This window comes from Hippocampus bargibanti, linkage group LG02 (assembly GCF_051943395.1).
Source record: "Hippocampus bargibanti isolate YZ-2025 linkage group LG02, ASM5194339v1, whole genome shotgun sequence".
Taxonomy (NCBI): Eukaryota; Metazoa; Chordata; class Actinopteri; order Syngnathiformes; family Syngnathidae; genus Hippocampus; species Hippocampus bargibanti.
In genome coordinates, this window is record NC_142735.1 from 17,700,165 (window position 1) to 17,715,694 (window position 15,530).

General features: G+C 39.0%; 1 protein-coding gene across 5 annotated transcripts; it reads left to right on the forward strand.

Moving 5' to 3' along the window:
* The first annotated feature begins 8,923 nt into the window (after nt 1-8,923).
* Nucleotides 8,924-15,520, forward strand: nudt22 (nudix (nucleoside diphosphate linked moiety X)-type motif 22). Of its 5 annotated transcripts, none has more exons than XM_088989735.1 (7): nt 8,924-9,203; nt 10,372-10,486; nt 10,682-11,141; nt 11,271-11,384; nt 14,355-14,455; nt 15,216-15,309; nt 15,389-15,520. In XM_088989735.1, the coding sequence occupies exons 2-7, from the start codon at nt 10,398-10,400 to the stop codon at nt 15,494-15,496; spliced, it is 966 nt and encodes a 321-aa protein (XP_088845861.1). In that variant the 5' UTR covers nt 8,924-9,203; nt 10,372-10,397; the 3' UTR covers nt 15,497-15,520. The 5 variants fall into 5 exon arrangements, with proteins under 5 accessions (XP_088845861.1, XP_088845864.1, XP_088845860.1 ...); XM_088989738.1 differs by having other exon boundaries at nt 10,868-11,141; XM_088989734.1 differs by having other exon boundaries at nt 8,924-9,199.
* Nucleotides 15,521-15,530: the final 10 nt, after the last annotated feature.

The following is a 15,530-nucleotide window of genomic DNA, read 5'->3' on the forward strand; positions in this document are numbered from 1 at the left end:
ATTCACACATTTCTCAAAGGAGAGTGGGTCTTCAATTTAGGTAACAGTCATATTTTGGGAATGTAGGAACGGAGCAGGACAGAACACAGAGAAAGTGGAGACACAAATCCAGGAGCTCTCAACTGCGAGGCGGACACACCAACCTCCAAACCACCAGACACCCCTTTAATAAACTAATCACTAATTTACCTGTGATACTGAGATATTTAACATTTTCCTATACGATGGTGTAGAGCAAGGGTGGGGAACCTATGGCTCGGGAGCCATATATGGCTCTTTTGATGATTGCACGTGGCTCGTCGATAAAACTAAATATATATTCTCGCTTTTTCGTTGTTCATTTCCTGTTTGGGCGGCATTTGGCGGAAAGTGCAATTTTGATTGGATGATACTGACCTAGGTGGGCATTCATGTTGAAACAGGTAAACATCCCTTTTAAATAAGCCCGACGAGTAAGAAAAATGACAAGTATCGTACACTTCAGGTTGGAATGGACCGGAGGATTCGTCTTTGTTGGGAGAAAAGGTATACCACCAATACCATCGATGAAATAGTCCAATATCAGTGGCACTTTGACAAGCCCCATGCTAACATTAGCCCTTGCAATCGACGGAGTTGTGAGTAAACTGTTGCCATCCAAAGATCGATTAGTAATCTTGACTTAATCTGACGAATTCTTGAAGATGCATGTATTAGCTGTCAATAGAGCTGTGTCATGTGGTGATCTGTTGTCCTACTGAAGGTAGACTTGATTGGCTTGATTGCAAAGAACATTCCATATTGAGCTTCAGACTAACTGCTTAAATCTGCTGAGACTGATGAAAATGGCAACACTCATTGGAACTGTTATCGAAGTCACATGTTTGTCCCGAAATGAAGCACATGTAAATCTACTGCCAATTTGATGTTGAAATGGTCATTTAGGCTGCGATTAGCTAACACATTTGCTGATACGTCAGAAATGAACCAGTTAGTATTTAGTTCTTAGGACACGCAAGCAAGTTATTGAACTATAATAAGTACAAGCTAGGTGAATAATTCGAATGTATCAACATTTGAAGCGGTACATCAGGCTGACGATGCGTTGCCGGAAGTGTATAACTCCAGACTGTAAATGGGTTTGCCATATGATAGCAAATGATTATGTAGCATAATGAATATGGCGAGAATGAATACATATTACTAGTGAGAACATTTGACCAATAGGATCTGTAATTTCGTTTATTAATCTTTAGGGCCAAATGTATGCAATATAGTGAAGATTGAAAGCCAATGTCATTTTGTTCAAGAAATGACACTTTATCGCGTAGTACTAAGTAACGAATAATGCAGTATTTGAGTTCGTTACCATATGAGTTACAAATAGATAGGCTCGATAGCAATTTGCCTTCAACTTTCATGAATTGCTGAAATTATCAATATTGCATAGCTGCAGATTGCATATTGCGACCATGCTTGCAAGTGCTGTAGTCCAAGGATTTTGCTGTATGCCTAATTGATTTACGGATGCTCTGGCATGTTGCAAGTATGCTTTTAAGCCCAAATATGCAAGCTTGAGATCGACTATTGCTCGCGATAAAGGTTCTATCTATTGTGATTCGATCATAAAATTTCTTATTGCTGCATCTGGACTGTTGCAGACCATTATGATTGCATGATAGCCAGGTCGTTTAACCTATTTGCTAAATGTTTACATAGCCTATGAGCTGCTAGAATACTCCGGCTATGGCCGCGTCAATTACTTGCTTACATTTCTGACATTGCATACGAAAGTCGAGACGAATAAGCATACATTTAACAGTCCAATTATGCTTTAAATTCATGTTGAAGTTGCTGCAGTGAATTGAGCGGTATGGTTAACTGCAGTTTATGCCGTTTACATTTCTAATTGAGCAACTGCAGAACGGATTACATTAACGTCGATTGTATGAAATGCTATTTTCAAGACATATTCATCTGATATTTACGCCGTGGTTACTATCGCTGACGCCATAGATTCGCATTTTATTTACTGAACACTTTAATGCATGGCAACCGAGTCAGAATCTTTTATGCTCGATGCCATTTTAAACATTTCTCATGATTTAAATTGAATTATTCTTGGATCATGACATCATGCAGCCTTCCTGTGAGCAGCAGTTTGAAATGCTCATTAGCTGTGGATGACTAGTTAATCGAATGTTCGCGTAATCACCAAAGTCATATCGCTTCGAAAGGAAACCGCTTTAAATGTAATTGCCAAAAGATTTACAAATCATGAAGCAATTAGAGAATGTATTGCTCATTGTCAAGTGATGTCAATTTTGCATTTAATTACTTGAAACTATGCTGAGTTAAACATTTATCGTTAGCCTATAAAATGCCATACACTTCAAGTCTGTCATATGAATACTCTTGCAATATGAAGTTTAACTTGTCATTTGTTTCAATTACTTTTTAATCCTACGTGAATCAGCTTCTTGGAGTCACGTTCAGGAACCGGTATCTTCATTTTAAGCAAATCATGTAAATCAACCTTGATCATTTAACTATTACGACTTTTCAATTGCATTAAATCAATTGAATTATTGCTCATTTAAAGACATTGTATTACCAATGTGTTTAATGTCACATTATGCAATAATTCATGTTTCTCCAATATTTGCAAATGGAAATATCATTACCTGGCTTTGATTTCAATTTAAGATTAGGCATTGATTTTCATTCATTGTCAATAGCGTTCATTCGCAAATTCTATGGTCAGCTGTAACTTTCATAATCACCATTTCATTCATCTGATCAAATGTTAGCTATCATTTCATAACATTTTCAATAACATATGTAATAAGTCCTCTTCAATGTATGCAATATTTGTCTCAAACAGCATATAATTGCTGATTACATAATTCAAACTTACAATGATTGACTTTTCATAAAATACTTAAGGCTATGATGTTAATTCCTGTACATCCTGAGCATTATCTATCTGGCTTGCATTACAGACATTCAGAAACTCGGTCATTGTTTGTCACATTCTTTGCAATTATATGTACAGATTATTGTATGACCTATGATGTTAATACTCAAAATTATTGGAAAATCATGTTGTATCAAACAGTAATTACAAGCCTGGTTGAGTACATCATGTCCTTCCAAATTGGTAAATGTACCATGCAAATGTATGATTCTATCTCAGATGATAACCACATTGTGCAACTCTATTTCCTGGCCACAGATGTTATGGAGCCAGATATGTGAATAAGATTCATAATATAGTGCATACATGCAGTATAAAGAACACTATTTTATTACACTAATTACAAGTATGTTTACGAGTTCAAGTCAGTTAAAGTTGCTATGCCTGATGAACTTATTGAATCACCTGCAATAGATACGTCCATCTGAGGCCTTGCCATCTTATGAGCTCGCAGGGTAATAATAATCAGAGCGATAATATAAAAGCAGTGATGTGTCGAACATTACACGAGCGTGGTTTATCATTTAGGCAAACAGGACTCTAAGTAATTCATGGTGATAGTATAAATATGATCATCTAACATTGGAATGCATTAGCGACCACTATACTCATGAAGTTCACATAGTGCAACATGGAATAAAGTAGGAACATTCATTCGTTAATAAGGACGGGTACTTGACCAAATAGCATGATTTATGTGCACAGTCTATTACACATATGCATACCACGTTATCTCAGTAAGTTTAGATGCAAATATGTACTTGAATGTGATATCCAAATCGTACATTATGAATGGTCTTTGCCAGGTGATGACACACTTCAGCAATTGCACTATTTTAATTCAAAGGTGACAGGAGTTATTTAGTCATGCAATATGTACAGCATTTCACATTTAGACTGCTAGACACTAACTACTTGCTAGCATATTGACAATTATAGGATTCTTTTCTAGAGTCAGTGAAAGATAGTGTTTATAACGTGATCACTATTTCAGTGTAGTGCAAAACTGTATACTTGTCTGAGGGTCTCTAGATTAATTGTATTAAACTTATAATTAGGTATACTAAATTTACATGTGACATCTTTCAGTAACATGAAAAATAAACTAACCTTGTTCACATATACATGTATAAAGGAAAACTATGAATGAAATATGTAAGAAAATACAACAAACAATACATAATTTTATTTCCAATATTCAAATGGGATATGTTTTTGATTTTTATGCTACAGCTTTTGTACGACAACGAAATGTAAACACTCAAACCTACAGACAACACAGCAAGTTCTATGCTCACACAATGCTAGATGCTACGTGTTCACACATTTAGCATAGACTCATAAAAGGGCACAACGTACACAAGATAAGTACAACATGAAACACATGATTCAGTAAGAAATAATACGTCAAGCGAGAGGTGAGGTCAGACTGATACTGTGCGAATACAGCATAGTGAACAATCAGTGAGAACACGATTCATGACTGGTTCCAACTGATATATCTACTATGATGTAACGCGCATCGTTGACTTAGGGATTAAATAGGACATACACACAGGCTATGCGTCAAGAGCCACTACAGGTGGTGAAATCAGTCGGACACGTGACGAGTTTGCACAAGACGTGAGACTAATAGCGTCATCGTACGATACGACATTGTGTTAACCACGACAGTAAAACACTTAGTAGTCAACAAGTCTGATAATACAATACGATTACATGCATTAAATACTATAGATAGTAATGTCATCTCCATACTAGCACTAATACAGGATAATACTTGTGATGTATTGTGTTTATTAGATATTATTAGGTGCATGCGGCAGTATTGTCCATGCATAAGCTCGTACGAGTGCTGCGAGTCTAACAGCATGATCGTCTCACGTAATCTGCGTTAACAATCTAATCGTTTCTACACCTGATACGGAGACTCGTCCACGAGACGAGGTAAACTACTATGACAGTAAGACAGTGGATTGTCACCACGTCACCAAATGAAATACTGAGATCATGTTTTCAGCAATGATAGTGGCATGTTGTAGAGTTAGGTCATACACGCCATCATTAGTGAGTCAGGCTAATACATGACAAATAAGACTGGTCACAGATGTGATGTCCTCCATGGCCCATGTGTATAGGTGCAATCCAGTTCCTGACTCAACTCCACTCGATGCACTGCTGGGTGCACAAGCCGACGACCAAGCTCAGTTGCATGAATCAGGAAAGCCTGCATAGGCTTGAAATACACAACTTCATGGTAGTAACGATGACAGGACTTCTGCTATGAGCGCTATCATGATACCACTGACAGTGAAATTAGATGTTAAAATTCAATAGTTGTTGAAAGTAAATTTAACTTCGTGATGAAGACGTCCGATGCTAGTACTGATAACCAGAATCGTACATTTAACACAGTATTTACATTGCATTAACTTGACAAATCACCAATGTATTGTTCGAGCATTTCGGTTTACTGATTTGCACGTCAGATCTGTGTTGTAGTACATCTGTCCGCAACGTGTGGTGACTACATTCGATTGTCTTCCTATCAGAACTACATATGCATGGTTCACAATAGTGACAAAAGCGAATCCGTACTCAAATGTTCACAATTGAGGCATAGTACTACAAGCTAAATTACTGGAATCATGATTTTCACGTAACGTTCCGTATTATAGAATACCTGAAGTATGCAGTTCATAAACTAAAATTGGACTGAGATTGAGTTGTATCTCCATAATGACAATTAATATATGTGCGAATCGAGAGTTAGTGCACTTCGAATCCTGTTGTGATAGCACAACTGCCTGTAGCTCCACGTGCCACTGCTACCCAATATGGTCACGCAAATCGCATGTCTGAATCAGACTCCAATACATTACTATGGTCCATAATTCGCATGACTCATCGCTCGATTAAAGCATTATGACAAGTGGTCCTAAGCAAGTGCTCTATACTTATTTGCTAAGGTTGAACGTTGTCTGAAGACGTCTCATTGATGACCAGTGCCGACCATGTAGATAAGCGTAAGTTAAACAAAATTCAAATGGAGTGTTCAGTACAGAGTCAATTGTAAAAATACATGAGCATGAGTTATAAGAATCTGATTGCAAACGGATGTATTTGATATCTGAGTTGACTAGAAGATTTCATGGCATTATCAATTTTCTGATTTACTTTTACCATATTCGACTTACTATGCCCTTTGTGCGTACATTGTGTCAGGATAGATCTGGATAGATCAGTTTGATTTAAAGATGCTGATGATGAGATAGAATGAATAGTTTTTCAGCCAAAAAAGTCTTGATGTTACATTAAAATATATTTCAATGGACAAGCTATTATCTACATCATTGAGTAATAGACATGTTTATGAGGCCACGTAAAATTATAGTATGGTAATCAAGCATTGAGCAACTAGTGAAAGTCACATTATTGAAATTCTTCATATTAGATGATTAAGATTAGCAGGTACATTAATTTCATGCTGACAGAATCCCTTTGAGATTCATAGGATATAGCAATCAGCAAGTGTGCACTGTCACACTGACATTTGCATATCACTGACATCAATTGATTCTTTCTAGATTTGCCTTCTTAAAAGCTTTTTAATCTATTAACAATCTTATTTCTAGTTATTTGATAGCTAACTGTTTGCGTAATCTAAGTTTCATAAGTGAGAAATGATTTGAAAAAATAGTCGCCACATGGCACATTCTTGATGTAGGGAATGGAAACGGTAAATTATGGCAACATCATAAATGATTCTATGAACTTGAAATTATTCTACATATCATGCCAATTACCATATGCTTAGGCGTGAAAATTACATATAGTTACACCAATAAATGATTAGGTGCTGTTCACTGATAATCATTCTAACATTCATGTTTATAACATTGTGGTCATCGCCATTAACGTCCACTACCAATGACTATTGTTAGCTCTATAGATTCTATCGTATAAACATTGCACTATGAAAGTTAATGCAATCATTTGATGCAATATAATATTTGATCTGATACAAACAGTTTTCGTTTTAAAAACATACATATTATGTTCAATATTAATTGTCAGTTCTTTCACACTCATAGTTCACAATGAAATGTTCAATGTAATCTTGCCCATAATGGTTATAATAGTTCTCTGTAGTTGTACACAAAATAATCAATTAATTAAACAGTTGTATTAAGTTCATTCTGTCTACTTGATATCTAATTTGAAACTGATTCTTTTCTTACAGACAAGTGTTTTTAGGTGTTCAATCAGGTTGATTTGAACACCTAAAAACACTGTCTGTAAGAAAATAATCTGTTTTAAATTAAAAATTATAATTAATTAAACAGTGATGGGCCGTCAGGGACTGCAAGGCCTTTTCTGCTGGCCTAAAAGTATCTGGCTCACAGACTAATGGGAATTATATTTTGTCCATGAATTCTTCTTAAATAATTCCAAATTGTCTTTCAGCTTCCTTTTATTTCTTTTTCCCTGGTGTGCTGCTTCCAGATGTGTGTTTTCGTGTTTAACCAATCATATTTCAGCCATCATTTGTTACCGGGGTCAGAAATCTACCTGGACGCCTTCACAATCAGTTCTGCAGGCCCTGGAGCATAAAAGTAATTGGCTCTGAAACTGTTGCTTTAACCAATCAGAGTTTGAGTTGGCAACCCAAGGCCTGCTGGAAGGCGCTGGAAACGTCGGAGTTTTCGCAAATTGTGATTGGCTAGGCACATTAATGGCTAGTCACTAGCCAATCATATTATTACTAAACATTAGTGATAAGTGCATTTTTTTGTGTTGATTTAATAGCGGTTTTGTCAACCCACAATGGCTGAAGGAAGAGAAGAAATTGATTTGGTTGCAGATATACTGTAAAAGCTATTTTTGTCACAGACTTTTCAAGAATAGATGGGCAGATCTGAAGCTAGCAAAAATGGCAAATAATGTTGCAATTTTATGAGGTTATCACGAATCCACATGTTCATAGTAAAAATTGAACAGTTAATGACAGTATTTCTTAGGTTAAGTCACAAGTTATATCCTGGCCAACGACATCCTCTATTGAACGTGTAGTAAATCACACCACACTCGCAGCTGTGGAGTGATTCAGACGCAGCACTACTGAAGTAACATGCACGGCCCACCACTGGAATGAAATGTCCATATGTGCATAATGTTGCAGTTGATCGTTTTTTTTTTGTTAATTTAGTTAAAAATAAGATGTAAGTCATCGAACCCGAGTAACTTATTAATTAAAGAAATAAAGTACAGTACCTTTATCACATGAGAAAAAGCAGCAACTGGGTGACGTCACCAACTGCACCCAATGCACCACACGTTTGATTACACCTGTGGAAAACAACATTGGTGTTAAATTAAAACAGCAACAGTGAATAGCAAAGAATGATGTTTAAGATAATAAAAAGCGATTATTTCACAACGGTCCCAGTATCACGATCTTTTTTAATGTCACAACTCAAGCTAGATAGTGTTAGCTGCAAGGATTCGCTCACCCTTGTGTGACGTGCATAACATGCTAACAACATTCGAGACTGACAAGCTACTTAGCGTTGCAGTTAAATACACGAAGGAAAAGATAAGGAATTTACTTTACATTGATTCTAAATGCGCACAAAAAAACGGGTAGATCGAAATGACTAAGGTTTATAACCGAATGTTCTTCGTGGAGTTGAAAAACTCAAAAGTTAAATTCCGGAATTCGGAAATGTGTACTTTCACAATAAAGAATCCACTACTGCACTCAGAAGAACACATCAAAGTTAACCATTCATATTAATGTAAGGTATATGAAAAATCATCAATATTATTTGTGAAATCAGTACATGCACGCAGAGCGTTATCACCTTAACGGTATCATTTTAACAAATCGTTCTCTGTGTTAAGTGAACAACTGTATAAATCTTGGTAGCTTTACTTATTCCTATTTTTTATGATCTGTAACCGCACCCCCGTCTGAATTTTTCAGCGAACGTGATTAACTTGCTTGAGGAAATATTTTGTAATGTAATAGGCTAATAGCCATAGAAAACTGCAATTATCACATCGATAGTCAGAACGATTGATTGTATTGCTTATTATTTGTTTTTTGGTGGTTCGGATTGGGTCACGTGCAGCTCCGTGAGCCAATGACATCAGTGGACAAAACGCAGAAAGTATGTTTCGACTTTGGCAACAAGGAAGTACGAGTGTCCGCTTGACAGCACCGGGCGACCCAAATATAATGTACGTAAGTGAACTCCTCCATCTATCCAATTTTTATCCATCACGTAACAGTTTAGCATACAAGGCTAGCATGAAACACATTTTTGATTGACCAGTAGCATGGCTTGCGCATTTGAAACCTTTATCGATGTTTCATTGCTTGTGTATTAAGGAGGCATTTAATCAACTGATTTGTTATGAATGGAGTGTCGCCGCCCTCGCGGTTTGAAGCTGAAGGTAGCAATCTAACGTTGCCACTACGACCGAGGATTGTCTGTGATTTGTCTGTGCATTGTCATCAAATGGTGAGGATAGTTTTGCTTTTTTGAATGTTGCTGTGCCGATGACCATTTTGTGTTTGGGAGCCTTTTACTGAGCATCGTCATCTTTATTAAGTTCCTTGTTCTGTAGCCACATGGGGACATAAGCCAGTGTCTTCTTGTGCCGGTCCCAAGCCCGGATAAATACAGGGTTGTGTCAGGGAGGGCATACGATGTAAAAGCTTGGCCAAAACAAACATGCAAATCAATCCTCTAAAGATGGAGGACACTGATTCGCTGTGGCGACCCCTTGGAGGGAAAAGCTGAAAGGAAAAGAAGAAGATACTTGTCTGTGACTGTAAAGTGTCCTTGAGAGCTTTGAAAGGCACTTGAAATATAATGTATTATTATTATTATTCATTTGTGAATGAACTGCTTAATCAAAGTCAAAGTCAAAGTCAGCTTTATTGTCAAATATGCTAATATGCATGACATACAGCACAGATGAAATTACTGTCCTCTCAAACCCAGCATGCAAGGTACTTATTATTACTTAACAAACATAAACATGACATAAACATTAATGTCCATAAACAAAAAAACCAGAGGTCATTGTTTAAAAAATTCTGAGCCTGATGTGGGCATGACATGAGTAGAGATTCATTTTCCGAACAGCTTTATTCTCACAAGGTTTGCGGGGGGTACTGAATCCTATCTCAACGGTCTCCAGACAGTAAGCGGGTGACACCCTCAACCGGTTGCCAGCCAATCACAGGGCACACAGAAACGATTGTTCAATCAGCCCACATGCATATTCTTGCAATGTTAAGCCAAGCAGGTTTCATGAGTACCTGATATCTTATTTTCAGGCAAGGATTGGCTTGGTACTGATGTATCGGTACTAAACTATATTAAAAACAAATCATCTCTCAGGTCAAAAAGTGGACAAGAACGGCTGGATGACGGACCCTGAGGTTTCTTTGTTACTGCACTGCGCAGCCTGGCGGGGACTGAGGCAGTCCCAGGTGCAGGTGGAGCTGTCTAAAAGGTAGGGTCATCAAGCACAATTTCAGTGGTGTCAGTAGTGTTCGGATCCATAGATGTGACATGGGGTGGGGGAATCAGTGTAGTCAAAATACTTTCTCGGAGCAGCTACGCGTTGTCATTCCTGGAAAAAAAAAATAGATAATAAAAGTAGGATGTGATCCTATCAAGAAAAAAAAGCATGACTTATTACCCAAAGATATAACCGTCAGACAGACGCCGCCCTCCAATATCACATCGAGGAGGTATGGACAGCGCGAGTGTCCAAGCAACCGTGGCTTTTTGATGGTGCCAAATTCCGACTGCACTCTTTCCACGTCGCACTGCCTACTGCACAACTCTCATCCTCATCCTGCACACCATCATTCCAAAACCTGGACTCTAGACACAGTCCAACAACTGCACCACTGCTGACTCTGAGGGTGGGCATCACCTCTTACAAAGACTACCTGGGCACTAACCGGTCATCCCGTGCAGCGGAGCTCCACAAACGGGGGGAGGCCGAATTTGGCGGCAGCCAGGCACTGCTGGCCCAGCCTTTGGGAGTGGGTGCCGTTGTGTGTACGGGCGATGGACAGGTGGTGTTCATCAGGAGGAGCCAGGAGGTGGCTGAGGCAGGTGGGAAACTGGACCTTCCTGGTGGACACCCGGAACCAAAGGTGAGGGGAAGCCTTTTTACTGCTACAAGTCAAATCTTACAGAGATGGAATATGTGAAATGAAGTGTTAGCACAAAAATTTAAACAGTTGTTTTTTATGGGGTTTATTTACCCTTTTGATTGTTTTCAGGTGGCATGCGAACATCTAGGTCAGGCCAAGGTTGACGTGAACCTGTTGGAAAAGAATCCGGAGGCTGTTCTCACCGAGCTTTTCTCGTCTATCTGTGCTGAGATTAGAGATGAGGTGGGTCTTTCCTTTCTAGTACAAAGGTGTTGGTGAGGAGTAGAGACGATCATTCTATCAAGTGACTTTTCCCAACCTGTCTTTTTACAATTGTGTCGAAAGAATCATCAAAAAACAGAAAAAATGATCAGAATCAGATCATTTTGAACAAAGGCTTTTTTTCTTACATTTCAGTCGCAACACACTAATGACGAATCATTTCACTATTTCAAATCCACACACACACGCACACACACGCACACACACACACGCACACACACACACACACACACACACACACATTTTTTTGGTCAAATGGATGATGCATAAGTATGCAACCAACACAGAAACACTTTTTGTAAGCCTTACATCTCAGTAAGGTGTTAACGTTCTGGTCCGAAGCAAGGTCACTTCGCCCCACCTGTGCAAGTCAAGAGGTCCCCATGTAGTCCGGAGAGTTTGACAAAACAAAAACACGGATGGCCAAGGCATGGAATTGGACTGCCTGTCTATTCATCCATCCATTTTCCGTACCGCTTATTCCTCATCAGGGTCGTGGGGGAGCCTATATCAGCTGTCTTCAGGCACGAGGCGGGGGACACCCTGAATTGGTTGCCAGCAATCACAGGGCACACAAAGACGTACAATAGTCACTCTCACACTCACACCGAGGGACAATTTGGAGTGGTCAATCTGCCTGCCATGCATGTTTTTGGGGTGTGGGAGGAAACCGGAGGACCCGGAGAAAACCCATGCGGGCCCGGGGATAACATGCAAACTCCACACAGGGAGGCTGGACCGGGATGCGAACCGGGGACCTCTGCACTGTGAAGCCGGTGTGCTAACCACTTGACTACCAGGCCGCAGTCTATTTATGTCATTTTTTTAAAGAATAAATGTAAAAGTATCACCCTTGCACAAATATGGACATGAGGTGCTATTTTCTAATAGGAGGGACTTATTTTCACATTAACAATGAATAAAAAAACATTGGATAATTCTGTGATAGCTGATCCGAGTGAATGTTGGGTTAAAAGTTGAATTGGAGCGGGGTGAGGGAAGTTAAAAACTAAATTAAATCCCAGAATTATGGGAAAAAAATCTTTACCTTTGAGTAATATAACTGTCATTTGCTTTTTTTGTGAATTTAAAGGACAACTGACTCAATTTTTTTGTTTCCAAACTGACATCAGAAAAACACTTTATGGCATCTAAAATACCCAAAACACACAGGCTGATATTTTTAGTCAATTGAAAAACTATATAATATGAATAAAAATGACTTAAGGTGTCCGAAAACTACTACCCAGAAATGGCCAGTTTCAGAAGGTCCCGCCCCCAGTTCGTGACATCACGCCAAGACGTCTTGCCTTGCTCGAGAATCAAAACAACGGCTTTCTTGCTTTCTTGTTACTCATCCAGTTATGAATATGATTCTAATAGTTCTGAAGAGGAAAGCCGAAATGTTTGCAATTGATTAAAGGAGTCCTCCCATATCAATTCGAGCCGTCAATGACAGCAATGTAGCACACAGAAAATGCAGAAGATGGCGCCCAAGCTCCGTTGGAAATGGGCTGATTTGTCTGCTGGGAATTTGTGTCAGTGAATATCAAATAGTTGTCTTGGCGCAACACACAACGATTTACCATCGCATTAATTGTGTTTTCCTTCTACAGTAAAGTCTCGTTATATCAATATCGGTTGTATTGATAGTACTGCATATTATGATACTATTTTCATTTCCCGGCAAATTTCTAGTCTTTTATGTATAATTAGTTCCGGTTAGTACGATACCTGGTTATTACCATAATCCGGTTACTACGGTGCCCTTTTCATCTCCCGCCAGCCAATTTGGTCTGCTTGTGTCGATACAAAAGCAGCTTAAGATGAATTGATATTTGCTTAAGGATTTCAATACAGTGCCACCATGAGCTAAATCTGTATCGGTCACACCGTTGGTCACGTGACCAGCTTTCGTGTCTTGCACAGTGTAGCAGAGCTACAATAGCATCTGAAACATACTGTAGTCTTCTTATACAGTATACAGTTGTTCAACACCAATTTCAACCATGGGGAAACATAAGAAAAGGCAATAGTGGCTGTCGAGGAGAATCCAACAAGGAGCAAATCCTCCATTGCGAAAGAGTTCGACGTGCCGCAGAACACTTTATCAATGTCAGTAATGTAAACGTTGCAGTTTTTGTTTTCCATACATGTACGTATTTAATTGTGTTGTATTCAGAGATCTTTATCGCTTGCAATAATCAGTTTTTCATATAGTATGTACATGCTGGCGTTCGTGGTTTTTCCCGTGTGTTTAGAACACTGTCGAGTACTACTCAGAGTCACTATTGCAGGAGTGCGTTATGAAAATAATAAATGAGGTTTTTATTTAATGCATAAGTTTATTTTTCACTTCACTACAGTACAAAAGCATGCTAGATACGCAATCCATGAACTCAAGGAGAAAATTACATGCCATATCAAAGATCCCCCATTTATTGCCCATGTTTAATGCAGTTCGGCGCAAGATCGGATATATCGATAGTCCGTATATCTCTATTTTTTCCGACTCCCGAGAATATCGATATAACGAGACTTTACTGTAATTTCGCCATCAACACGGATAAACACGAAGTTTTCAGACCAAAGTACCGCAAAATGCATTGTGTGTCGCTTTCTCGATCAGGGGCGTTCCAAACGTGACGTCACGTGGGGATCGTCATCAACTCGAAAACAAGACTTCCTGGATATTCAGCATGAGTCTTAAAATGTTAAATATAGCTATATGCGGTGGAATCTTTGTTAAATACGCTCAGTAGAAGTCATTTGAAGTGATTTTACAAATTATGGACACAACTTGTCCAAGGCGTCGGTTGTGCTTTAAGGGAACACTTGAAAATGAGAAATCTGGTGGGAGAAGTTATTGATACAGAGTTATTGCTGTGCCCATCTATGTTCTCCTTATTTTTACTAATGACCATTTGCCAGCAGGTGAACATTCCTTTGAGTTCTCTTGGAGAACCACTGCTGTTGGGTGTGATCTTGAATCACACTAGTGCCGGAAAACCAAGTGCTGAGTTCTACATCAGGTATACTCTAATTTGAGGATGATTTTTTTCCCACATCACAGAAAACCTATTTCCATAGCGCTTATTCCTCATGAGGGGCGGGGGATCCTGAAGCCTATCCCAGCTGTCTTCAGGCACGAGGCAGGGGACCTTGAATTGATCGCCAGTCTATCACAGGGCACACAGAGACAAACAATTTGTGCTCACACTCACACCTACGGACAATTTGGAGTGTTCAATCAGCCTGCCATGCATGTTTTTGGAATGTGGGAGGACACTAGAGAACCCTGGGAAAACCCATGCGGACCTGGGGAGAACATGCAAACTCCACACAAGGAGGCCGGACTGACTCTTTTGTTGAGTTTCCCTTTAGCTAATTGGTGCATAACGTAACCCCGGCCTGTACTGTAACGCCTTATAATGTGTATAATATGTAGAATAAAACGTTGATATATTGATAAATTATATTAGGAAAACATTTGGCATTCATTGGAGGTGCGCCTTATAGTCCAGTGTGCCTTTTATATTGAGAAGGTTTGACAATACACCATCCATTAGGGGGTGCGCCTTATACAGTACACCAGAAAATAAGGTAAATGTTTGAGTACAGTAGATTTTCCCATTTTGTGTATTTGGAAGCGGTGTTGCAAATGTTTCTAGTCAGAGTTGTTTCTACTCAGAGTTGGAAAATGTCCAACTTCCAAATCTTCTCTGTCCTCTGAAGCATTTCGTCCCGAGATCTGGCATAATAAAAGTGTCACTTTTGTCTTTGTGTCCTGAGTTGTTCGCTGTCAACCGACAAAATCCGAGAGTTATATTGGAAGGGAAGAGCGGAGGCCAACGAATCCACACACATTGTGTTCCTCAGCCGAGCGGTGAGAAATTCTTACTAAAAAATAAATAAATAAATCTGCGCAAAAAAATATATTGACTGTGTTTACAAATTCCAAACAGGAGGCGTTGCAGCTTGACGGAAGCAGCCCTCTGTGGCAGGAGATGTGTCCATCCGCTAAGGGAGCTTTGCTGCTTTTTCAGACAGTGAAGCCTGAACATTTAATTTAATAAAATCTTTTTCGGAGCATTCAAGGTTTTGGAT

Excerpts from the sequence above, each read along its gene's own strand:
- nudt22 (XM_088989735.1), top strand. The coding sequence starts at position 10,398 with ATGACGGACCCTGAGGTTTCTTTGTTACTGCACTGCGCAGCCTGGCGG. Across the intron at positions 11,142-11,270 it reads GTGGACACCCGGAACCAAAG|GTGGCATGCGAACATCTAGG; the intron begins GTGAGGGGAAGC and ends GATTGTTTTCAG. Across the intron at positions 15,310-15,388 it reads TTGTGTTCCTCAGCCGAGCG|GAGGCGTTGCAGCTTGACGG; the intron begins GTGAGAAATTCT and ends AATTCCAAACAG.